This window comes from Erpetoichthys calabaricus, chromosome 4 (genome assembly GCF_900747795.2).
Source record: "Erpetoichthys calabaricus chromosome 4, fErpCal1.3, whole genome shotgun sequence".
NCBI classification, from domain to species: domain Eukaryota; kingdom Metazoa; phylum Chordata; class Cladistia; order Polypteriformes; family Polypteridae; genus Erpetoichthys; species Erpetoichthys calabaricus.
The window spans coordinates 67,264,966-67,291,896 of record NC_041397.2 but is presented as its reverse complement, the minus strand read 5'-3'; the positions used below and the strand labels follow the sequence as shown (position 1 = coordinate 67,291,896).

Genomic DNA, 26,931 nt, shown 5'->3' with positions numbered 1-26,931 from the left:
AGGCATACGCCGCATAATCATTTATTGATGGCTGAACAGTTCCGGAAAGACACAGTTGTCTAAAAGTGTTGATTTAGAGGATACAACAGTAAGTGAATGAAAAGATGGAACTCTGGAGAGAGCAACATACAACTGTCCATGACTGAAAACTGGTTTTGGCAGATACATGCATATCTTTTTGAAAGTTTGGCCCTGTGCCATATTAACTGTCATCGCAAAGGCCAATCTAACAGGAAATTCATGTAAAAAAAAAGGCAAATTATCCGCGACAAACAAACTGTTTTACACGCTGCATATCAACCCGCGGTGTAGTATACGCCGTATAATCACGCCGCTTTTTTAATGTTTTTTAAGCAGAGGGAAAAAAATGAACATTTGCAAAATCCGAAACGCTGCTTTCAGTAAGTACAATGCACACGCGTTTAACTTGTCGGCCACTTTTTGCCAGCCGTCTTTTCTGGTTTGGGCTGCTTTTGCAGTGTTACCGCTTGTGCATATTAAATCTTGAAATCCTTCGAGTAACTAATTAACTAACTAACACCCACCCACACACACAGCTTGTGTGAAAAAAATGCGCCCGTACTTTCATCATTTTGTTGCAGCCTATCAAAGACTTGCTGATCATGTTTTCTAGACTCAATATACATTGACTTTTCACTCAGCGCGGGGGCGCGCATTCATCTCGGATTATTACATCCAGTTACATGGCTGCGTTTGAAAAACCGACTTATCCCGGATGAGTTTCACCGGCATTAATGATTAGAAATCTGGTTGGAACAAAACCCTGCAGCCACAGGGGTTCACCAGGACCGAGTTTGGGAAACACTGCCGAACACAGACTAAACCGACTCAGGTGAGGAGTTGGGGCGGGCAAAGTAGTTGCAGCTATTGATTATTCAGTGTTGTTTGCCTGGGTGTCTGATCTGCTCGACGGGATCAGAAATAAAAGGAAAACAATGTGAAGGCAATGTCACAGGTGATCCTGTGGTATAGCGGGTCCACAGCTCCCCATCAAAAGGCCATTTTTAAATAAATAATCATCGCACTCACAGCGTAGCGAGGGGCATGGAAGTGTGGCTGAAACGGTTTCCGGGTGGAGTCGTGCTGCAGGCATTTCTCCCCTGTACAGTGTGCGAGTGAGGAGAGAGAGAAAGCAGGCTCGAAGGCAATGTGTTCCTGTGGTATAGCGGGTCCATAGCTCCCCTTCAAAAGGCCATTTTTAATTAGGCGACTGACAGTAGTGAAGTCAGGCACAGAGAAGTTCAGCTGCTGAGAGAGCGTCTCAACTGTTGCAGGGCCTGCATCGGTGAAGCAGGTGAGACGCTAATGAAAAAGAGGCACAGGGCTTATTGATTTTTAACGACTGCTTCCTTCATTGTGTTTTAACCTCCGTTTTAAAGGATTGTTTTAAGGATCTCATGGGATACCCTCGCAAACTGTTTTAGACGCTGCATACAGCGATTCACATCCACGAGAAACATGCCTCTATGAACAGTCAACGTGGCTCAGAGGTGCATGTGGACTCTAGCACAGACAAACATAAATGACGGCGTGTTTTCCGAGGTGTCACGTCCGAGTTGGTGGGCGTGGCTCTGCGAGTTGTCGTCGTATCCAATGGTCTTAGAGTTGGTGGGCGCGGCTGTCTTGCATGCTTTCCATGGGTGTCTACTTGTCGGCGGCTTAGTGAATTATATATATAGATATGACTTTCTGGTTGACATCAGCAGCAATCAAAAATTCCTCCAAAAGTGGAAACATTTCTATATCTTCCTCTTATAAGCGACTATTCCAAAGAGCTAGCTTCTTTTTGAATGTATCCATTTTATTTCTTAAAGTAAAAATATTTGTATATGACCCCTGCAGACAAATATTAACTTCATTGAGCAGACTGAATATGTCCGCCATGTAAGCAAGCTTTGCCAGCCATTCTTCATTCAACAAAGGCTCCAGTTCAGATTTTCTCTCTCGCCAAAACTGCTTTACTTCTTCCCTCAGTTCGAAAAGGCGCGAAAGAACCCTTCCTCTCGATAACCACCTACCTCACTTCTGCATGGAGAAGGAGATGTTGGTGGCGTGAGTCCATGCTCTCACATAGTGTTGTGAAGAGCCTTGAGTTCATAGCTCGACTATGAATTTCATTAATAATCTTCACCGCGTCATTCATCACAGTGTTTAGTTCAGTAGAAAGCTTCTTTGCAGCTAGGTGCTCTCGGTGGATCATACAGTGAGTGGACAGAAAGTCAGGGTGCGTGACTTCTTTTATTTTCGCAACTACTCCTGAGCGACAGCCAGTCATGCTCGCAGCACCGTCTGTACACACTCCGACGCATTTGCTCCAGTCTAAGCCCTGCGTTTGAAAATACTCCTCAAGAGCATTAAATATTTCTGAACCAGTGGTTCATCCAGGTAAGTCGAGACAACAAAGAAGTTCTTCCCTTATGTCTTCATCTTCACTATACCTCATTAAGCAAAGTAGGCTAGCATGATTACTCACGTCAGTTGATTCATCAGGTTGAATCGCAAAACATCTCGATTTCTTTATCCCCTCTACAACTTGATTTTCAATATCGGTGGCCATCTCAACAATTCTTCTCATAATGGTGGTGTCTGAAAGTGGTATGGCCTCTAGTTTTACAGCAGCTTGAGGACCTAAAATTTCTCGTACAACATCTAAGATGCAAGGCTTTACTAACTCCTCACCAATAGTAAATGTTTTTTTCGATTTAGCTATTCAAAGCGCAACTAAATAAGATGCTTGAAGCAGCGACTTGTCACTAGTTGTCATCATTTTCATTTGACTTTTATGCATTTTTATCTGGTCACGTAATCTTTCAAAAAAGTCCAGTGGCTTATCAGTAAAATCTCTGTTTCGAATGCAAATGACAAGCAAGTTGGGAAGGTTTAATAGCTTCATTTGACAGAATTTTGGAACATACTACACAGAAAGGCTGTGGCGATAGTTCATTGCCAGGGGCTACAATGAAACCAAGCTTTAAATACTCTTTATCGTAATGCCTAACATAGTTTCCTTTTCTTTGTTTGGTTTGTGTTTCACATTCCGAAGTATCAACGTATTTATTTTTCTGTGTTTCTCCTAAACTTGAAGCACTAGTATTTGGCATTCTTTCAGCACCATCACTAATTTTCTCCTGAATATTGGCCTTGCCTCTACTAAAGAACGTTAAAAGATTTTGCTGTTTGACTTTTTTTGTCTCCATTTTGTAGGCCCTACAAATTAAAAATTGAATAAAAATAAAATTTTTATGATAGAAATAACCTGTTTTCCGAAATACTACAACAAAATATTAGAAAACAATATGTATGAGCAATAAAATAAGAATTTTGTGATGTGTTATCAGCAGACAAGCGGATGCTATACTGACATTTGGCAGCCGTGCACTTCATCCACCGAACAAGCATCTGACGTGGCGAAGTTGACGGCATTTATTGGAGACCAGCGCCTTAGAGAAGTCTCAAATGCACAGCGAAATCTGGAAACACGATCTAAAGTAGTATGAAAAATAGCCGCGAGAGGTGTTGTATTGGGGCTAGTAAATCTATATATATATATATATATATATATATATATATATATATATATATATATATATATTCACGGCATTCGTAGTCTGTGTCACAATCTGATTGTATGGGTGGTTACCTACCAGGTAACGCTTGTGGTTGGCCAGCAATCTGCTAACATCCACCACGGTGCCCTCAGTTTGTGAGGAGCAGATCATAGAATGGTTGAAATAGGGGAGTGCAGAGTGTGTACACCTGATGAGCCCAGAATGAGGGCGAAACACGTGTCGTGTACTCTTTGCATTTATTTGACAGTAAACTATTTCAACCATTCTATGATCTGCTCCTCACAAACTGAGGGCACCATGGCGGATGTTAGCAGATTGCTGGCCAACCACAAGCGTTACCTGGTAGGTAACCACCCATACAATCAGATTGTGACACAGACTACGAATGCCGTGAATGTAATTACCCCCGATCTACATGCTGTCAAATAAACGAACCACACGCCGTGGCGCAACGTTAGGGGCATCGCCTCTGGCGCTGACGTCCGAGGTTCGATTCCCGAGAGGGAGTGCAGAGTGTGTACACCTGATGAGCCCAGAATGAGGGCGAAACACGTGTCGTGTACTCTTTGCATTTATTTGACAGTAAACTATTTCAACCATATATATATATATATAATATAATAATAATAATTAATAATATAAAGGAGAGTTGGGATCCGAGAGACTGTGTTTGTGGAGGGATGGAGAGTTAAGGCGGATGTTGGAGTCACGTGATCATCTCCCCTCCCATTCACCTCATTTTATTCACTTCATTTCGCTCCGAGCTGAGCTCCACAGCTGGCGCTGTCTTGCCGTTCTTTTCCCTTAGTGTTTAGTCCTTTCTCCTTTACTGATTTACTGTTTAGTAGACGCGGTACTTACTGAATAGTATTTTTTCCTTCAGTGTTTCTACTTAGTGTTTCTTAGTGTTTAGTAGACGTGGTGTGCGAAAGGAGAGTTGGGATCCGAGAGACTGTCTTTGTGTGTTTGTGGAGGGATGGAGAGTTATGAGGGGGGTGGGGGAGTCACGTGATCATCTCCCCTCCCATTCACCTCCTTTCATTCTCTTCATTTCGCTCCGAGCTGAGCTCCGCAGCTGACGTGGTCTTGCCGTTCTTGATTTGCTTTTCACATAGCCAACTATACGTTGCATGCTCAAGAGTAAGCTCAGCGCACAGCTTGGTCATATTACAACCGGAGGGGCGAACTGACAACATGGTATACAAAGAGATCCTTAACAAATAATTATTGATATATTTTCCCTCAGTTTATTATTTAAAATTTTAAAGCAGTACTTCACCGCTGCGAAGCGCGGGTATTTTGTCTATATATATACATATATATATATATATATATATAAAGGAGAGTTGGGATCCGAGAGACTGTGTTTGTGTTTGTGGAGGGACAGAGAGTTAAGGTGGGTGTTGGAGTCATGTGATCATCTCCCCTCCCATTCACCTCATTTCATTCACTTCATTTTGCTCCGCAGCTGACGCGGTCTTGCTGTCCTTTTCCCTTAGTGTTTAGTCCTTTCTCCTTTACTGATTTACTGTTTAGTAGACATGGTACTTACTGAATAGTATTTTTTCCTTTAGTGTTTCTACTTAGTGTTTCTTAGTGTTTAGTAGACGTGGTGTGCTGGTGTTCCCGGCAGTGTTGCGGTTTAGTGTTACTTTCTACTTCGTTTTTGTGCTTTAGTGTTTAATAATAAATAATAATAATTCATTACATTTATATACCGCTTTTCTCAGTACTCAAAGCGCTAAAATAGTGAGTGATACTTAGCAGTGTAGAAGCAGTACAGCACAACGGAGCCGGTAGGTCAGGCGGGTGTGGTAGCGTAGTTGAGCGGCGATAGCAAGCAGCAGAAAGCACAGCAGGAGGAGGAAGCAGGATTTGGATGTTCCAATAGACAGCCATAAACAGTAACACTTGGTAATTTCAGGCGTGATCGCCCCAGAGCCATAAGCCAGATTAGTATGAACATCAGATCAGTTCCCGGTCGTAGAGTACTGTAAGATGAAACGGGAGCAGATCAGCATAGCGAATATAATCACGGAGACAGATCATCCCGAGGTGCTAGATCGCCAGGTACAAAGAAATGTTCGTAGGTCTCGTCCCGTGATCCACAGACTCAGCTGTTCCCAGTAAATTGGAGTCCATAAAATCTGTAAATATTAAGCCAAATCCATGCAATTCGAGTCAGTTGTATCCACGAACTATACGTACAATAAATGAAATAAAACAAGCGTAAGAAAGTGCAGAATTAAGGCGAATTTTGCGAAAAGCGTTGTTAACAGGGAGTAGCGGCAACAACAAGCGTGCGCCAGCGTCCCCTCACCTGCTATAATAAAGCAGTTATAATAAAGAAGTTTAGTAGACTTTTACTTTATCTCATTTAGTGTTCTTCCTGGCGGTGTTGCCGTTTTTTAGTGTTAGTGTCTACTTAGTGTTTGTGTTTATTGTTATGGAAGGTATGATCTTACCACTGTCAGATTTTGCAATGAATGAGTTGGTAAATAATGATTATTTATCAACAGATCACATGAGCAAATTCAACGAAATTTTAGCTGTGCATACAATTTTCCAACCTCAAGAGGTATTGCTAATGTGGACTCCTGACATACCTTATAATGCCCATTCCACAAAATGCAAAACATATTCAAATATTACCTTCTGCAGCTACTGAATGAGTGACTCACTGGGTGTGTACCTATTATGATGGTGCTGTAATTCATGTCTATGACAGTTTAAACAGTGATAAAAAATTCAACCTCACCAAAGAGCAGCTTCGTTTCCTTCATGCTTTGTTTCCTTACAAACCTCCCATAGTTTATGAAGACGCACAGCAACAATTAAATCATACAGATTCTGGTGTATTCTCAGTTGCATTTGCTGTGTGTATTTCTTTAGGTGTTGACCCAAGTGATCAAGTTTTTACAATTTCTTCAATGCGAAATCACTTACAAATAATTTTTGTTACTCGACAATTGCTTCCATTCCCTGTCGAAAGCAGCCGACGGGCGACACCAGTTACAAGTATTCAGTGAGTTCAAAGACTTGTACGAAGTATGGCCACTACCACAGTCACTCATAAAAGGGGAGATGACTCGGTGCAGGAAATGGGTATAGAAACTACCTTGAAAGACATGCAATCAACGAGGTGATTAAATGGATCTCAAGAGAGGTCTTCTAGGTTGGAAAAAAAGCGCTTGGCTGCCAAAACCATATATATATATATATATATATATAATATACTGTATACACATACACATATATATACACATACACACACACACATATATATATACATACACATATACATCTATACTAATAAAAGGCAAAACCGTCACTGACTCACTCATCACTAACTCTCCAACTTCCCATGTAGGTAGAAGGCTGAAATTTGGCAGGCTCATTCCTTACAGCTTACTTACAAAAGTTAAGCAGGTTTCATTTCGAAATTTTACGCGTAACGGTCGACAACGTCCGCCATGTTAAACTTTCTTATTTTTGGCCCCATCTTCACGAAATTTGGTAGGCAGCTTCCCTGCGCTAACCGAAACCGATGTACGTACTTAATTCGGTGGTATGACACCACTGTTGGCCGCCATATTGAACTTTCCAACGGTCTTTGTTACTTAATGGGCCCATCTTCAAGAAATTTGGTACACGGGTTCCAAACGCTAACTGAATCCTACTTACATACATATATACGTCAATAGCCTGCAGCTTGGTCCACACTCTGAATCCTCCAGGCACTCCTGAGCATAATCTAATTTTGAAGGTTGGGGCACCAATAATGTTACTGAGAAACTTACAGCCACCGAAACTTTGTAATGGCACGAGACTTCAGGTCACATGCTTGCAAAAGAACCTAATTGAGGCAACTATTTTTACTGGCGGTGGCTCAGGGGAGAGAGTTTTTATTCCTCGCATCCCCGTTATATCCTCTGATCTCCCATTTCAATTCAAACACCTCCAATTTCCAGTAAGGCTCTGCTTCAAAATGACAATTAATAAGTCTCAGGGACAGACCCTACAAAAGGTTGGCATTGATTTGAGGCAAGATTGCTTTTCACATGGCCAACTATACGTTGCATGCTCTAGAGTAAGCTCCACGCACAGCTTGGTCATATTACAACCGTAGGGGCGAACTGACAACGTGGTATACAAAGAGATCCTTAACAAATAATTTTTGGTACATTTTCCCTCAATTTATTATTTAAAATTTTAAAGCAGTACTTTGCCGCTGTGAAGCGCGGGTATTTTGCTAGTATTTAAATAAATCCTGGTTCGGACAAAAGTTAGCTTCTGTGTTGACTAAAAAAATGTGCTATATACTCGTGAACAGAACTGTGCATCTACATGATTCGGTCGAAATTTTTCGGTGCTGGTCTGCGGACCACAGGTTGAAGAACACTGCTCTAGAGCATCTGTAAACCCACATAATCTGAACTTTTAGCCAGTTTGTTAGCTACATTTTTGCCTTGACAAATTTTATATTGATTAAAAGGAGTAATGGTCCATAGAGAACCCCATATTTAACATTACCTAATTTGGAAATTGTTCCTTGAACCATAATGTGTTGTTTCATAATTGGAGACTGTTGTTCTCCTTCATCAACAAGCTGTTTTTATATTCTGGACTGGCATTGAATGCACCTATGACAACTTACACTCATCACTGCTGGGGATTTCAAGTTTATCTTCTAATCTTAGCATGTCTGGAACCTACCACTATGCCACATCCAAAGCCCCTCTAGTATTTAGTGTTTAATTTTGCCCATGTTCCTTTAATTTCACACAATAGATTAGTTTCTATCTGTCTACCTGTTTTAGTTTGTACTGTAGATATGTTTTGATTACTGATAAAAAAGAAAACTGCATGCATAGGACACCCAAGTCTCAACTTGTTTTATTTAAACATATTAAACATGTTACATTTTTAAAAAGAGGTGAAACATCATGGTTTTTACTAATAAAGTTACTTATATTGTTAAATGTATATATGTTTTCTTTTTCTCCCCTACAGATCATCACCATTGGTATCATTCTTTGCCAGTCCATATCTGTGGTGGTTCTATATAGACTTTTCCTTTCCCGCAGTCTCTATTGGGAAGTTTCATCACTGTCATCTGTCACACTGCCCTTAACCATGTCGAGTGGACAAAAGAGTCGGTATTATTCTTAGCAAAGTATCTGAAGAGGGGAGTGAACATATATTGTGCAATATATTGACCAATGCTGCATACAGCTATCAATCAACAGAGGGGCTTAGTAACTCAAGAAGGGCACAAACATCTATTGCATGTCATGAAGCTGCTGGCAGAAGCTGTTGATATTCAGTGTACATTTGGAATATCTTTAAAGAGCATAAATTATGCTGTCAAAATTACATTTTTGTAAGGACTGATATACATTATTTTTTAGAATTAAGAGTAAAATTCTTGCACAGTATTTGTGGGATTATTTATTTTTTGTTATTATATTCTGATGTCTTTAATGCATGCTCACTTTATTTGCTCATTAAATGATAGATAATGCTGTGTTTGTTTCACTGAGGACACCATACCATGGAACCTGTGTTAAATCTAGCATGTTGCCAGATGCAGGATTTTTGTGGACATTCTATACTTCCATAGTTCCTTTTTTATCTTTGATCCAAATCTGTATACTGGAGTATAGATAATTATTATTTCTTTATGATTTTTATATAAGAGATCATTTTTTTGTTTTGCAGTATTTTTATAATTCTTAAATTTAGAAAGCTCTAAACTTCTTAAATTATTTGATAAATACTATAAAAAGTAATTATGTGTATCATTCATTTACTACACATTGGCTTGTGTGTCAAATTATCTTTCTCAATTGCTGTTTGCTGGTGTTTTTTCCTGTTTGCTGCTATGTTAAAAATTATTCTCTTCCAGAGCTGCACCACTGTGGAGTTACTCATTTAATTGTTATATTTCAAGAAGAGAACTTGTATAGCATGTTTAATTAATTTATGATAGTTTTCTAGTAAATGCTTGTCAAAAAATAATCTTTGCTTTACACATTCCCAGTATTTTTTTCTTTTCTTAATGATGGCAACATGTACTTTTTCATTGCAATGCAATGGTGTTTAGTTATTATAATTAATATGTATCTTGACAGGTGTCATTTATTTTGAACGTTCAGTTTTTCATAAATTGTCTTTCTTTTCAGATAGGCTTGTTTTAATTATAGGAATTCAACAAAATACAATTGAATTAGGAAGCTATATCGAAACTCTGTTGTCTAATTACAGATTTGTTCAATTTTCACATAATTTTGTGGGCTCAAGTACCACTTTATCCAGCTTTGTTCAAGGATGCAAAAACCTCTGTAAACTGTGGTATTCTCTTAAAGGCTGGTTGTCAGTCCCCATTGTTTTTCTAGCCACAGCAGGTAATAACATGTATGGATACAAGTTAAAAGAGAATATGTTCAGTGTGTAACTGTGCAGTGACCTTTTACTGTGGATAATGATCAAATTTGCATGAAAAATGATTACAGTAGCTGTAAGGGATTTTATATTTTTAAATGTTGTCTACCATAATATTGTTTTCATTGATTTGATTTCGATTCACAATGCCCCGATTTGATTCAACATTGATTTTATCTTTATTTAATTAGCAATTACTTAACCATGCATTGAGAACATTAATATAATGTGACAAATTTCAGCAACACTTTATTTGAAGGGTGTCTAACTAGTGTCCTCATAACATATGCATAAGCATGGAATGACATTTAAGAATCAATACTGTATTAGAATTGAACAGTTAGCCTCAATATTTTCAAGATGTGGAACAAAATATCATTGCTCTTTAACAAAAAAAAAATTCACCATAATTTAGCAAATGTATCTGTCGCCACACATATTATGGGGGGATCCTTGTTTTAATTAAATGCAGTGGCATCTACATTATAAATTACCTATATCACCTAGTGAATAATATTAAAAAATAATTAAATATTGCTTCTTAAATAATAAATATTTTATTCAGTAACATATTAACCAAATTTATTCCCCTATTGGACATTTTAAATACTAGTATAAGCAGTGAGGTTGCTCCTGGTATTACTGGCATGTAGTGCACTTGTCTGAAACACATACGCCTCAATATAATGACATGTGATTGTCATGTAGAAATCAGCTGCCCTGGATGTCCATCTGTTTTACAGACAAACTGTTTGAATCCATAGAAATTCCACACATTTGATTTAAGTGGTGAAGACGGCGATTTCATTTAAGGAGGACACACCAGTTTATGAAAAGTACTGTATGTAGATTCTTCGTTTAGTGTCAAAGGCAGTGATTTCATGTAAGGAGGACATACCACTTCGTGCAAAATACAAATAGTGAAGCTCTTTTTCTGTAGAAAGTCTTAACAGGCGCATTAGCGACATCTACTAGATTGGACGGCAGAAACGAAGATAAGCAAAAATCTACATATAATAATAGATCAGGATAGAGATCCACTAGATCGATCTTGAGATTATAAGAATCGATATCGAATAATTTAAATGAAAAATGATGATAAATCTGAAAAGCTATTTTTACCCAGGCCTAGTATTCATACACATTCTTTTCATTGGTAGTCATTTTTTCCTTCACAGTCATCATTTAATTTACTAAAAGAAAAAAGTGTAAATCCTTAAATGGCTGCACAATTTATTGTTATCCCTACTGTTAGGCTTCTGTGATAGGAAACACATAATATGCTAACAAAAGTTCATATTCTTACATCTGTCAAGCTTTATTTTCCTCTGTTTTTCATATTTTAAATTTTATTATAGAAGTAAAATAATGTTCACCTTTCCATGAATATTATATCTTACTATATACCTAATAAATTGTATTGGATCATGTGTTTTAAGCGCTCTTTTGAAGGGTGAAGGGTGATTCACAGACTCAAGCAAACAATGTTCATCTACTTTGCTCTGAAAGCAATGAATGGAATTTACCACAGATCACTTTTAAAAGCTGTTTCTCATTAACAGTATAATTTCTTTTTTTTTTCTTTCTCTGACTTAACACATATATGGTAATATTTTCAATATATAGTATGTGAACATTAAATTAAGGTTGCTTTATTGGAGTTTTTTAAGAAATTATACCATAAGAAAGCATACCATTTGCTTGTCATTAAAATTAATTGCAACAGCGTTGGTTACCAACTGAATGACTGCTGATATTTAGAAACTTACCTAGGTAAAAACAATTGCAATAGCATTCTGTTACACCTTTGTTTTAGTAGCTGCACATGTGGTGCTTCAAAAAAAAGCTTAGAAACTGTTGGAAAAATAAAATATATAGACTTCAGCTTCATCTCTATGTTGTCAGAAGAGCGCATACCGTTTATTGACTTTTAAGCTTATACAGCATCTTATCAAGGAATACAGACAGTACATTGTAAAAAATACATAAAGTTTAATTTTTTACTGAAATATTTAAAGGAAGGTTTTAATTTTTAGTGCATTAACTATTAAGGACGTTCATTGGAACAGAGCTTATCTAGGTAGGAATCAACCTACAAACCTATGCTGACACAAAGCCATTTTAGAGTCACCAGTCAATCTGACATACTGTATATTGTCCATATTTGGGGATGTAGGATAAAAACCAATATAGAAATGGAGAAAGAATGCAGGTAATGTCCAGATGAAGTATTCTTTCCAAGAACATTTTATATTCAATTTAACTTTTTTTTTTCAGTTTCAGTTTATTCTAATTATTCACACCACTACCTACTGTAATATCCATGTATGCTTTAGAATAGTGTAAAAATAAAGTATGGACAACAGACTTACAACTTCAACACAAAACATATCGATGAAACATTAAAAAAAATCATAAAATAAAGAAATATACTTGCATTTATGTTTTTCTAAATTCAGATTCAAAATGTCCGAGGAACTTTCACTGCTGAATAAAATACTTTGTTGACAGATTATGATAATTTAATGAGGCTACAATGCATATGAAAATAGGTATGCCATTTATGATAACATATCCACTTGTGTTTGAAAGACTAAGTAACTGTCAATTAAAACAATTACTGAAATAGTTTTTTCTGTAATATTTCTAAGCTAAAAAAATGGAAAAATGCGATGACTGAAGGTTAGAAATTACATCTATGTAATGGATGAATGCAGCTAAACCATAATTCAATCCTTTTGAGTTAATTTTCCAATATTGTTTTACAAGTCACTGTGTTACCACACTTAAACATATGTAATTGCATTTAAAAATTAAAAACAAAGTTAATCACTCATCCATATCAATACTTGTTCCTCTCTCATGTTATTTATTTTGTTCATACAAATGTGTGATATGTTTGTATGTAAAGGAGAGGACTCTTATGGCAGCCTTCCAAAATAAGCCAAAGATGGTAATAAGTTAAATAAAAATTTCATATATATTAACATAAATACTGGAAGGCTGCGGTGGGTTGACACCCTGCCCGGGATTGGTTCCTGCCTTGTGCCCTGTGTTGGCTGGGATTGGCTCCAGCAGACCCCCGTGACCCTGTGTTCGGATTCAGCGGGTTGGAAAATGGATGGATGGATGGATGGATACTGGAAGGAGGAATGAACGTAATGAACATGCAAATTTAAACATTACTTTACTTTAAACATACTTTCAGCCAAGGTCTTAGAATCACTCTTATGGCCTGAGGCTGCCGTAGTTTTACTATCTGCTTTGTTAGTAGGATAGCAAGGTTCCATAAGATCATATTGGGGACAGTGTACTCACTACCATCCATGAGGTTTTGTCACTAGTATTGTTGCCTCAATGCTCTCACTATCTTTTTTGAACAGAACGCCCGGCATGCCTTAAAAGTAATGGGTGTACTGTCCTTTGCATCTTGTAGATGGATTGCATGTCTCACCTATACAATACTATTTTATTGTGGTTGATGGATTCTCTGTCTCACTTCCATAGTAGAAGCATAGGGACATTCTGTTGTGCCCTCTAGGAACTCCTTGAAAAGCCAAATAAGTTTGCTCCCTGGTAATACTTCCTCCATGGCCACATACCATCCTGTCTTTAAGCTCCTCACAGATACAGCAAGACTAGCTATATATAGCTTTCTTCATTATTTGCATTCCTAGTAATTGTGAAATAACTAAAAGTATGTTTGTTGACCCTGTCATAAACAGAATACAAGAACATCAAGCCACATCAGACTGACAAATTTTGGGTAAAACTTAATGAAAGTGAGATGCAGATATACAAACCATTAAAGACAGATAAGGTTTTATCCTGGGTGCACGTTTTTTGTTGGTACAAGGCCTTCTTCATCCTGGAATTGCCAGAATCCAGATCATCTACCACAATAATTCACACATTCACTCACTGCATTGATAGTTACAGATTTTCTGGCCTGCAAACTTCTGCAGACACTGTAGTAACAAAATCTGTTCCATCTGACTTTATTCTTTACTTCAGGGTAAAGAATTGGCTAAAGGGACACAATTTTTCAAAGGCTGAAAATGTCCAAAGAGCCATAGCTGATGTACTAAAAGATCTCACTGGAGAAAATTTCTAAAAATACTTCCAGGATAGAAGGACTGGAGAAGGTGATGTGTTGCTATTTTGAAAGAAATGGTATAACATGTAGTTTTTACTCTAAATGTCTCTTCAATATCAGTCTCATTGATTTCATAACAGCATTTTTCTTTATATGCACAGTATCTGATGGTAAACTCTGTATATCCTTGTACTGTTCCTTTTGCCAATACATACTCAGGGATATCCTTCTTCTGCATGTTATTTAAATGTTTCTTTTCAAATACATGTTCAGTAGCCAATCCATATGTAAGCATAAATCACATGTAAGTAAAAATTAATGTGAATGTCTAACTTTGTTGATAGGTAAAATGCATTATCCTGCATTGTGTAGACCTCAGTGCTTTAGTGAACATTTTCCTGACAGTGACTATGTGCTGACAGCCTGGGCAATCTGTTGTGCATTATTTTTATGTTTTATTTTTTTAAGTGTACTTCAGTATCATTTTCACAAGTGCCTGTGAACTATGTAAATGTGTAGACAATCATCTTTTTAATGTAGAGAGTGACAATGAATTTTTGTTATTTTACATTGAAAGTAATATACATGCTATATTTTGTGTATTTAGTGTATCATAATTGTGCTACATGTTCTTTTAATGTTTAATATTTTCAAACTTATTTTTAATTTTAACTTTTAAACAAAAACAGTACAATTTATACAGTAGAAGGGTTTAAGGTTGTTTCTTGACACTTACAAATAGCTTGCATTTGAGAATGTAAATAGAATTAAAAAAATCTTGGCATGTAGCTTAAAAAAGAAAATGTCTGCATGTTTTTTTTTTTATGAAAATAACGATTCTACATCTGATTTTTCAACAGGACAACTGTGTTTTAAAAAGGACCAGTAAAGAACGATAGCTGTAGAATCCTAGTTCTAGAACCCTTTGATTGATCATCAGGGAAAATGGTTTCATTAAAAAATAAAGAAAGAAAAATACAAGTGACTAACCCATAATATTCATATTGGCAGCAGATCTCATATGTTAATCAGTATCTGAATGATGAGGTTTAGATGCTTTTCTCCTTATGTTTATAAAGTATATAATTTTTTTTCTAATTATTATACATTTTAGTATTTTATTGAATTATCTTTTTATAGCATCAGAGGTTAAGGGGAAATAAATTAATTAATTTTGCAGTAAGCAAAAAAGACATATGCAGCTACAAATCATTCTAACAGCTGAGCATTGCAATCTAACCCCAACACCCACTTTTCAAGAATATTGTTATGGGTTTCTTACCCCATATTGTTTGTAGTGATGGCCAAGAAAAAAAATCAACCTCATGTCTTCATGTAGAATGGAGATAACTTGCTGATAGAATGATCGCCTAAGGTGACTAGAAAGCAATACCAAAAATGTCCATGAAAAAATGTTCTGTTTCTTGTGTCACATGATTCCCATGTCAGGTCATCTAGTTGTATGCTCAGAACATGCAAAACTCATGTATTTTTTGCTAAAATACTAGCAAATAAATACCTCTGGAATGTGAAAGTAGTTCACAAAGAGAAATTCCCTTCATACACCCTTTGAGTTATAGTGGTCTGTTTCTCTTTGTGAATTGCCTTTTTCTCACAATAATGAGAACAGTATGCAGATTGAAAACAAAAGTTGGGACAACTGTGTGAATTGTTTGCATCAACATTCAAAGCTTAATCAACTTTCGTTGCTGTAGGATTCTTTAAGTTGTTAATCTATTACTTGTTCCCTGAAAAAGACCTTTTTATCGAACTTTGGAAATTTATATTATGTTTCAGTTTTTGGTAATGTAAACTTTTTTCTATTCTAAATCTTTTTGCTGGGTAGTGTATATATTTATTGTGTTCATTGCTGAAAGTTAAAAATAATATATTTACATGTTTTGTTTTTATTACATTGGGTTAAATATACTTAGTAGCTTGGTAGGTGGGTGTGCAGGTCAAATTTGGTTAGAAGCAGTAAAATGCATGACAGCAAAGCCCCCAGCACATATTGTCTGCTCTAATGCCTGTGTTAGGGTGTTCTCTTTAACTCCGGTTAACACTGGGAACACATAAAGCAACAATTAGAAGAAAGCCCTACAACAGCCATTTAAATTACATTTGCTGTATTATTAATGCTTGATAAGTAGACAAATAGCTTTCACATTTACATCTAAGAAAAGCGTAAAATTAGAAAGTACTCAAACTACATGCTACATGCTGTAATATCTTATATCAAACACTTACATTGACATTGTCTTTAACAGCTGTGCATAACTGTGCAAAACATAATGCAAAGTTGTTCTTTCTTAACTATAGACAATAGATGTATGGTTGCCTGCTTTAGCCAGGAATGCAACCCATGAAATCTAGATAGCAAGCATGACAACATACGACTGATGCTTCTGATTCCACCCAGCAAAAAAAACTGCCACATACAGTGTACTCTATAATGTTAAAGACAAAGAAATGTTTACTCCTTGATTTGCTCCTCTGGTCCACAGTTTAAAATAGCAAATCAAACAATTCAGATGTGATTAAAGTGCACATTGCAGATTTTAATTGAAGGGGATTTGTAAACATTTCAGTCTCACCATGTAGAAATGACAACACTCTTTATACACCGTTCCCCCACCCCCACCCCATTTCAGGGCACCTTAATGTTTGGACAATTGGTGTCACAGGTGTTTGTGATTACTCAAGTGTGTTTCAGTGCTTTACTGGTGCAGGCATAAGATACCTCGGCTTGCTTCTACCCTTTGGAGTCTGTAGTTGCCATTATTCAACATGAGGACAAAAGCTGTGCCAATGAAATTCAAAGAAGCCATTATGAGGCTGAGAAACAAAAATAAAACCATTGGAGACATCGGGTAAAGCCTTAAGGATTACCTAAATCATTTGTCTGGAATATTATTAAGAAGAAAGAATGCACTGGTGAGCTCAGTAATCGCAAAGTGACTGATAGGCCAAGGAAGATCTCCACTGCTGATGACAGAAGAAGCCTCACTATGGTAAAGAAAAAGCCCCAAACACTTGTCTGACAGATCAGAAACAGTCTTCAGGAGGCAGATGTGCTTGTGTCAGAGACCACTATTCACAGAAGACTACATGAAGTGCAAGATACAAACCATTAATTGGCCACAAAAACAGGATAGCCAGATAACAATTTGCGAAAAAGTACTTAAAAGAGCCTGCAAATATCTGGAAAAAAGGTCTTGTGGACAGATGAGACAATAATGAACTTGTATCAGTAATGGCAAGAGCAAAGCGTGGAGATGAAAAGGAACTGCCCAAGATCCAAAGCATAACCCCTCATCTGTTAAACATGGTGCTGGGGGTGTTATGGCTTGGGCATGTATGGCTGCCAAAGGTACTGCCACACTTTTCTTCATTGACAATGTAACTACTGATGGCAGTGGCACAATGAATTCTGAGGTGTATAGATACCTGTCTGCTCAAGTTGCAGTAAATACCTCCAAACTCTTTGGATGGCGATTCATCCTACAACAAGACAATTGTCTCAGATGTTTTTCAAAGCTAAAAAATGGAAAATTCTTGAATGACCAAGCCAGTTACCCAATTTAAAACCAATTGAACATGTCTTCCATATACCAAAAAAAAAACTTAAGGACACAAGCCCCTGAAACAAGCAGGAGCTGAAGATGGCTGGATTAGGGGCTTGACAGAGCATCCATCCATCCATTATCCAACCCGCTATATCCTAACTATATTTTGTCATGGGGGTCTGCTGGAGCCAATGCCAGCCAAAACAGGGAGCAAGGTAGGAAACAAACCCTGGGCAGGGCGCCAGCCCATTGCAGTTGACAGAGCATCACCAGAGAATATACACAGTAGCTTGTGATGTCTATGAATCATAGACTTCAGGCAGTTCTTGCATGCAAGGTATACACAACAAAGTAATAAATATGACTGCTTTAATAGAACTGTCATTATTGTGTCCCAAACGTTTAAGTTTCCCTGAAATGGGGTGGGGTATGTTCAAAAAGTGCTGTCGTTTTTACATGGTATGACAGAACTGTATGCAAATCTCCTTAAATTAAAGTCTTCAATGTGCATTTTAATCACATTTGAATTATCTGATTGGTAATTTTAAACTGTGGCGCAGAGGGCTAAATGAACGAAAAATGTATCTCTGTCCCAAACATTATGGGGGACACTGTACGTAAACATTTTATGAACTCAGTTTTTTCATAACACTTTCATAGGGAGCTGGAGACAATCTTGAGAGTATTTTGCCTTCAAGTAAGCATTCTTTTATAATAAAGTATGTGCCATATACAGGAGGTGTCAATCTACACTGCTTCAACATTAATTATATAGTGCTCAGCTGGTAGTCAAGCTCTAATGTAACAAAACTAACAGAGAAGTTAGCAGATAACTTTGCTAGATGAATACCAGCAGTCACAACCTGTATTGTGACAGCAGCAGACAGACCTTTTTTTTTTTTTGCAGCCAGACAGTTAGAATACCACATGCAACCAGAGAGAGATCCTTGTGCTTCGAGGCTTTAAATACAAAGCATCTTCCTTCGGTATTTGTATTGCTTAGCAACACCCTTCAAGTACAGATACTGAGTTATACAGTGCATTTATGTAATGGCATCTACTAACATACAGTGGACTTATATTCTATGTATGGTCAAATATTGTACAGCCTCCAAGCACAAATAAGTAGCAAACAGTTAAATTTTGGAGAGCCTTGCACTTAATAGTTAACACTTATTTGTGGGTTTTTTTTCCCCAAGTCTAAAGCTTTATTCTCTGATTTAGTAGTTATATTTCAAAGATAGTTGGAGAATAAAAAGGAAAAGAACCATGGCAATAGCTCCTCCTATGATTATGACCTTGGCATAGTGACAGGACTTGTATACCCCAGTAAACCCTTAGAACTACAGGCCTGGTACTGGCGATTTTACTATTTTTTTTTTTTATATAAACCACTCATTGTTACCTTTGTAGCATTTCCTATAGGGTATTGTATTTACAAAGTATCAGATATTATAATTAATGTCACAATCAAACTGGTTTCAATGCAATTTGAATCAACTTAAAAGAAAAAAAAAACAGAAAAACATCAGATCACCAAGAACATTCATTAATGGGAGCTGGCATCTAATGTATTTTAATCCTTACATTACTGAGTAATGTGCAACACAATCTAAGCAGCAGTTTACTTGTCATCTTCATAGTGTTTTCAAGAAACAAAAGGCAAAGCAGGGAGTGATATGCATAGGCATTCCATGATATGGTTTTGTTATATTAGTGTTGTCTGTGTCTTTATACAACTGCGACCCAGCATTCTTTGCCGTGATTCTGTTCTTTTTCCTCTTAGTCCCATATTTATTGAAATATTCAGGCAAAGATTTTCAGTGAAGACTTGTGGGGCTGTCTACCTTGCTAGAAAAGTGAAAAAGTAAAATAAATGTATCAAACTTGAGGATTTTAGTTATGGCCTGCCACCAAGCACTGTGCCATCAATGTTCAATGTGTATACTAAGTGTAATTTTTGGTTGCTTAGAGTTTTTTGTGTGTGTATTTCAGAGCAGGCTGGCTATGTCTTGATTTTTTTTTTTCTTACGTGCTACTGCAGAATGGTGACTAATCAGAACCTGTCTTATTCAGGTGTGGTACTGTGGACCTGCGATGTGGTGCTTGTTCTTTTCCAGAAACAAAGTCAAATAAAAATAGGATGCATGCATTTAAATTTAAACCTTCAAATGTGTGTACATGGCGAACTCCAGCTGGCTCAGGGACAGTCCTTTTTTGCACTTTAGGATTAGGACTTTGAACTTGAAATGCCAGGACACCCCCAAGAAGAGCAATCAGAACCAGGAACGTCTGGCACAGTCCCAGAAAGTCCATGGCTATGTTAGGACCATTTATTCTGGTTATGCTTCTGATGGGGGAAATAACAGGCCACATTTTAAGATGGGTGCATGTTCGCTTGATCTCATTAAAAGGGCAGGAGCTCTGCCTGAAAATGCTCTTCAAGCATGCTAGTGAGAAAAATGAAGAACAGCCCTGAAGGACAAGGAGAAGAGGAGTTAGGGAACCATTTGTTTTATTATAAAGTGAACAAGCCAAAATGCCTGGACTACAGTAATCCCTCCTCCATCGCGGGGGTTGCGTTCCAGAGCCACCCGCGAAATAAGAAAATCCGCGAAGTAGAAACCATATGTTTATATGGTTACTTTTATATTGTCATGCTTGGGTCACAGATTTGCGCAGAAACACAGGAGGTTGTAGAGAGACAGGAACGTTATTCAAACACTGCAAACAAACATTTGTCTCTTTTTCAAAAGTTTAAACTGTGCTCCATGACAAGACAGAGATGACAGTTCTGTCTCACAATTAAAAGAATGCAAACATATCTTCCTCTTCAAAGGAAACAGAGAGGAAAGCAAACAAATCAATAGGGCTGTTTGTTTTTAAGTATGCGAAGCACCGCCGGTACAAAGCTGTTGAAGGCAGCAGCTCACACCCCCTCCGTCAGGAGCAGAGAGAGAGAGAGAGAGAGAAAAACAAAGAAGCACAAATCAATACGTGCCCTTCGAACTTTTAAGTATGCGAAGCACCGTGCAGCATGTCGCTTCAGGAAGCAGCTGCACAGAAGGTAGCAACGTGAAGATAATCTTTCAGCATTTTTAGACGAGCGTCCGTATCGTCTAGGTTTGCGAACAGCCCCCCTGCTCAATCCCCCTACGTCAGGATCAGAGAAAGTCAGCGCAAGAGAGAGAGGGAGAAAAGTAAGTTGGGTAGCTTCTCAGCCATCTGCCAATAGCGCCCCTTGTATGAAATCAACTGGGCAAACCAACTGAGGAAGCATGTACCAGAAATTAAAAGACCCATTGTCCGCAGAAATCCGCGAACCAGCAAAAAATCCGCGATATATATTTAAATATGCTTACATATAAAATCCGCGATGGAGTGAAGCCACGAAAGGCGAAGCGCGATATAGCGAGGGATTACTGTAAAGGTGTTCTCACACTCATAGTCCATTAAGTTGTGTTTCACATAGCAAACTTTGAAATGAACCAGAAGTAACAATAAATGCGAGTGTGTTGTGGACTTCATTCACTTGGAAGGAAAAACCATCATGAAGATTCAACAAGAGCTGTGCTTGTGCACCAATACTTTCACTGTATGATGTTGTGTATTTACACTTCAATACACCAAAGGTCACTGTAATTTAGGTTATATCTATTATAAAAAAAAATCTTTGGGAGGGTGACTAGGGAGACGAGATGTGATCGTCCTGCGAGAGACACATTAACTTGCTCCCAGCTCTTAAAACAACGGCAAGCGACAAGCAAAACACACAGCTATCCAGCAGCAGATAATCCAACTGCTTCTCCTTAGCATGCATTCAGCTGCCTTAACCCCTCCTCTCCCCTTCACAACACAAGCGGCAGAGACGCGAAGTGGCAAAAGGACTGCTGCAGTACAGTCTTTGAAATGATCGGGCAGCGAGACAAGCAGAACACGCAGATCGCCAGCAGCAGAAAGCCAGCAGATGATCCGACCGCTTCTCTGTAGTGTGCGTTCAGCATGCACCCCCTTCACAACGCAAGCAGCATTATACGTTCTGCGAGAAACAGATGTAACCACGCCCGGGGCCGGAAATAAAGGACAAGTATTGATTTTACAAAAGTTTTAAAGTAAAAGAGAAAATGATGCATATATAACAATTCCCATGAAAATAACAATCTCTTTAAATTGTATATTTAGTAAACCAAACCCGGGGGTGGGCGAGCGAAGTGAGCAGGGGGTGGAGCCCCCTAAAATTATATATATATATACTGTACTTGTATTTTTTTTTTTTACTAATTTAGATCTCAAATGATATGTCTGCTGTCTCACTTGGGAAGGTTCAATTAACATTTACTACATAGCATCAAAGTTAATGTGCCTCCAGACTCATTTTGCCACAAGTGTGATCGCATTGAGAGGACATTGTCAGGAAGCATGATTAGGGGTTTTCATCATCAGTCACTAAGGGCATTAATTTCTCAAAAAACTATATCTGTTTGGGTTGGTCTACCCAATCACAAGTGAATCGACACTTTTTTTCAATGGTCAACTGCTATCCAAGCTGATTGTGAAAGAGAAAATGAGACTTTGATGCTGATGCAGGGACTAGAATTGATCTGATTGACTGGTACTTGTGTGAGTTGTTTTATGCAAACTTGTATGCTGGTTTAGATTTATTTTTATACCGAGACTGCCTTATTATCCCTAGAAATATTTCCCGTTATGCACAGTATTTGCTGTAGTTTACTATGTCATATGTCAGATCACATTTATATCTCGTGCACACCACTCCAGGGTAAGCTTGCTACTGCATTGAGACCACCGTTTTCAAATGGTCTCAGTATGGTTTGTTTGTATCTATCTTAATGAAACAGACTATGGGGGAAATTGCTGCAGAGTATGAAAAAAATGCTCCAAACAAACTAGATGTGAAAATGACTGTGCCTCTTAGTTAGCTGAACATTCTGTAGCTATCACAAATGGCATAGTTGACAGGATATCAAGGGAATTGCAATGAGAAGTATTACAGATGAAATGCCACAAGATAGGTATTTCCAGAGCCAGATGAGAAGTGCACTCCAAGACCTCTGACTCCAGAGGTCCAGGTTGGAGTAACTTCTACCAAAGATGCTCTATAGTAATTTGGAGGTGCAGGGAGGATGACAGAAAGCCTCTGCCACTGACACAGAGCTGGTCTTTTCTTTTACGTCATTGTGCAAATAACTAAAGCATAAAATGTACCTTAAACATATTACTGATTGTGTCTTCTTAAAGTAAGGGCCAGTGGGTTACTGAGTCCTTGCTTTTCTCCGTAGGGTTCTAGAATTTGTAAAACTGACTTGATGTCGATTTAGTTTCAAATCTTAAAAGAGCCTATGAAATTCATGTTCTCCTTGCTGCTTTAAATTATGGTGTGCACCCAGTCTCTCTACTGTTTTCTTTTAAATAAACATCCACTACTTAACAAGTCATTTGGAGTCTTCACTGTAAGACTAAATAAGCCTGTATGCTGAGATGATTCGCCTAGCACTCTGAAGTATTCTTCTTTTTGTTTTGTTTGACTCCAGCCTCTCTTCCTCCCATCAATCGGACTTCACCACAGTCTCTTCACAAAAGCTAAAGTCAATTAAAAGGGAGCTGGAGCTACAGTATATCAGTGACCATACATTATCACCTCCTCGTTGGAGACATTGTCATTAGCATAATTTTCCCATATGATGTGTGAATGTTTGCATATAGAGATGTTTCAAGATTTGTTCATGCCTCCTTCTTTCCAAACCTGTATTAAAGCAAGCAGGCTCAGAAAATGATTGAACTTCTAAATGGATGTGCTGTAGCAGAATTCAATAAATATAACCGGTAGATCCTTCAAATATTCATTCATTAGCCCTTGTATCATCAAACCAGCTTAATCTAGTTAGAGTCATGGGGTGGCACATTGGATGCAAGGTATGAACCAGCTTGGACTGGAGCACCAGTCCATGAATAGCACACTCACACACAACACCATGCACACTCAAATCAGGGCAGCATAGAGTAGTAAATCAATCCAACACAGATGTGTTTGGGATGAGCAAGAAAACCAGAGCACCCAGAGAAAAAGGGTTTGCAGACATAGGAGAATGTTATAGCAATCCTGCATGAGCAGTACAATCAATACCCCTTTAAGTCATACACTATAAACGTACAATAATTTTTAGTAAAAAGCAACTGTTCAGCACTGGTTGAGTTTGGAAAAAGGATAAAACAGCAAGCTAATGGCCAGAAGGACAGGTAGGGATCTTTCCTGATAAAGTGCAGTTTTTATGCTCTTTGCACTCCTCTGAAAAATAAGGTGTATGTCAGTTATAGTTTAACTATTTGCTACAATAAATCCGTTTACTACCAACCTATGTAAACCCCTTCTGGAGAAGCAATAAAAAGGATATACAAATAAAGAACAGCTGAGTGTATTACAATAATAGCAGTTCATATACTCTGTTTGCTTTACCACGTTATTTGAACGTAAATAACTGAACTTACACACATATAGTAAATTAGTTCGATACCTGGGGGGTTCACAAAGCTGAAGACAGTACTGTATAAAGTACCTAACAGCCATGCTTCAGTAAAAATAGAAATAACACTGGAAAGTGACTCAAGTAAAAGTAAAAATTGCACGTGACCAAACTATTCATGTATAAATTTTAAAGTATCAGATATCAGAAAATGGAAGATTTCTTCCTGTTTTATGTGTGTAGTCAGAAAATTCTTATAAACATAAAATGGATTACTTCCTTTAATGTGTTAGTCATATTACAATCACTAAAGAATGAGCCATATAACTGCACAGCTTGAAGCAGTAACACTCAACATGAGGGGACAGCCAAACAATTGTACCTTAATTCAGTGCGGACAGTTCCAATAGGAGAGGCATGCAGGCTTAGCCCACTTTAAGAAGAAAATAATTTATTCCTGAAAACTTCTCTTGAAAGTGAATTTTCATAATGTAAATACCTTACTACATTTAATTTAATTGGAAATAAATTCTGGCACACAAAATGACACCTATTTTTGCTCAAATTACATAGAGCTATGTAAAAACTGACAAAATTAGTTTAATAATAACATTAGTTGTCAAAACAAACCCTAAAAGGGCATTACCATTCATTAAATAATGCTTTATAAAGCACTTTATCTAGACTTTAACACTTCTAGTTTTGTATTCAAAGAAGTTGCCTTTTGGTTTTTCTCCGACTTTTCCAACTGTTTCCTGGTCTCAGGATAATGTGAGAAGACGTGAGCAACACACATGACAAGATAAGTAAACAGTAGCATAAAAACGCACACAAGTTCACCTTAATCAGCTTCGTCAATTTCACAGCCTGCCAGTGGGAATAAATCTGAATTAGCGTAATCTGGCCTAATTTGAGGTGTTCATAAGAAATGTAGTGAATTACTTCATGAGGTAGAAGTACATAATGAAATAGAATAGTGTCAGATATTTGAAATGTTAAAATGTGTGCTTCAATTTAAATGTTTAAAGTAAATATTCTTAATTTAATAGAAATTTGTCAGTTTTCACCCTTTAGTAGAGCTCTATATAATATTAGATCCCAAGTTAAGGACCAAAAATATCGTGTCACATACTGTATGTGTGCCTAAGGGTCACCTTGCCAGCTCTGATCAGTTATGTGGTACCACTCACGGCAAGAGCAGACGCTGTCACGAACGGTCTTGTCTCTTCCCTCCGCAGCATAGAGAAGGCAACCCAGGAAACTAACTGACCACGCCCCCATTGCATCCTCCAGCCCCGCCCCTTCCAGTCTGAAACAATAGAGGCCATCCCTGAAAGGTGGTATCTCATTTGACCTCTACTTGTGACAGGACAGACCTCCCATTTAGACAACGAAGATGGATGTTTGGTGTTCCAGAGCCTCCGTGCACCTGTTTATTTAACAGCAGCATTTTGCTTTTGAAAAAAATATTAAATGGGGTTGGCCTGGTTTTCACCCTAATTATTTTCACTCATTTACTACACATCATATTTGTAATCACTTACGTTGGAATAGTCTAAAGCAGCACTCCACAAGCTTGTATTTGAAATTTGTCACACTGGTAGTGGTTCTTTGAGGGCTAGGACCACTGACAAAGAATCAGATATTAAAAATATTATCATGTTCGTGATCCTCGAAATATCATAAAACTACACCCTACATTTCTATAATATTGATACCAATTTTATCAAACTTGTATGAAATGGCGTAACTTTGACACTTTGTATTCCATTATGGGGTTAACCGTTGGGGTTGATTGATGTGATAGGCACAACTTCAAGTCCTTCTTATCGTTTTTGGTTTACACTTTATCATAAGGGCGTAATTTTTTGCACAAACAAATGGCCTAAAAATTAGGGGTTTTCAGGGCCAAAAATAATTGGGGCCCTAAAAAGCTCAAAATCTTGCATAACTAGACATAAAGATGAGTCAAAACGTGTGGAGATTTTCTTATACAGGTGAATCAGGAGGCACTGTAAAAAAAACTGAAATGATTTCAAAGCATTCATCAGTAATTCCTGAGAACACAATCACTGAGACTCAGATTGCGCGTCACTAACATCTACCTCTGTCCCATTCTGTGGGCTTCATCAAAGTGTGCTTGGAAGGACTGCGTAGATGATTGAGTAATAGTGCCACCTACATGTTTGAAAATCTTCCTAGGTTCTTGTACTACAAAAAAATTTATAACACAAGAGAAGCCTGTATTTTATTGATTTTGACTAGAACAACATGGTGCTGCATGCGTTTGCATAGGCCTTTTGTTTTTCATATGGGTGGAGAAGAGTGTCAGGAGTAATTTGTGACAGACAGGTATCAGCAAGAGTGAAAGAGAAGGTCTACAGGACAGTAGTGAGACCAGCTATGTTATATGGGCTGGAGACGGTGGCACTGACCAGAAAGCAGAAGACAGAGCTGGAGGTAGCAGAGTTAAAGATGCTAAGATTTGCACTGGGGGTGACAAGGATGGATAGGATTAGAAATGAATACATTAGAGGGTCAGCTCAGGTTGGACGGTTGAGAGATAAAGTCAGAAGTGAGATTGCGTTGGTTTGGACATGTGCAGAGGAGAGATTCTGGGTATATTGGAGAAGGATGCTAAGGATAGAGCTGCCAGGGAAGAGGAAAAGAGGAAGGCCTAAGTGAAGGTTTATGGATGTGTTGAGAGAGGATATGAAGGTGATGGGTGTAACAGAACAAGATGCAGAGGACAG

The 26,931-nt window shown here is 37.8% G+C and overlaps 1 protein-coding gene across 1 annotated transcript in view; it reads left to right on the top strand.

The window, feature by feature from the left end:
* Nucleotides 1–14,378, top strand: part of gpr180 (G protein-coupled receptor 180) — a 49,875-nt gene extending 35,497 nt beyond the window's left edge. The window contains exon 9 of the mRNA XM_028799558.2: nt 8,604–14,378. Coding sequence (XP_028655391.1) covers nt 8,604–8,762 — 159 coding nt within the window. The 3' untranslated portion in view covers nt 8,763–14,378. The remainder of the gene's footprint in view (nt 1–8,603) is intronic.
* Nucleotides 14,379–26,931: the final 12,553 nt, after the last annotated feature.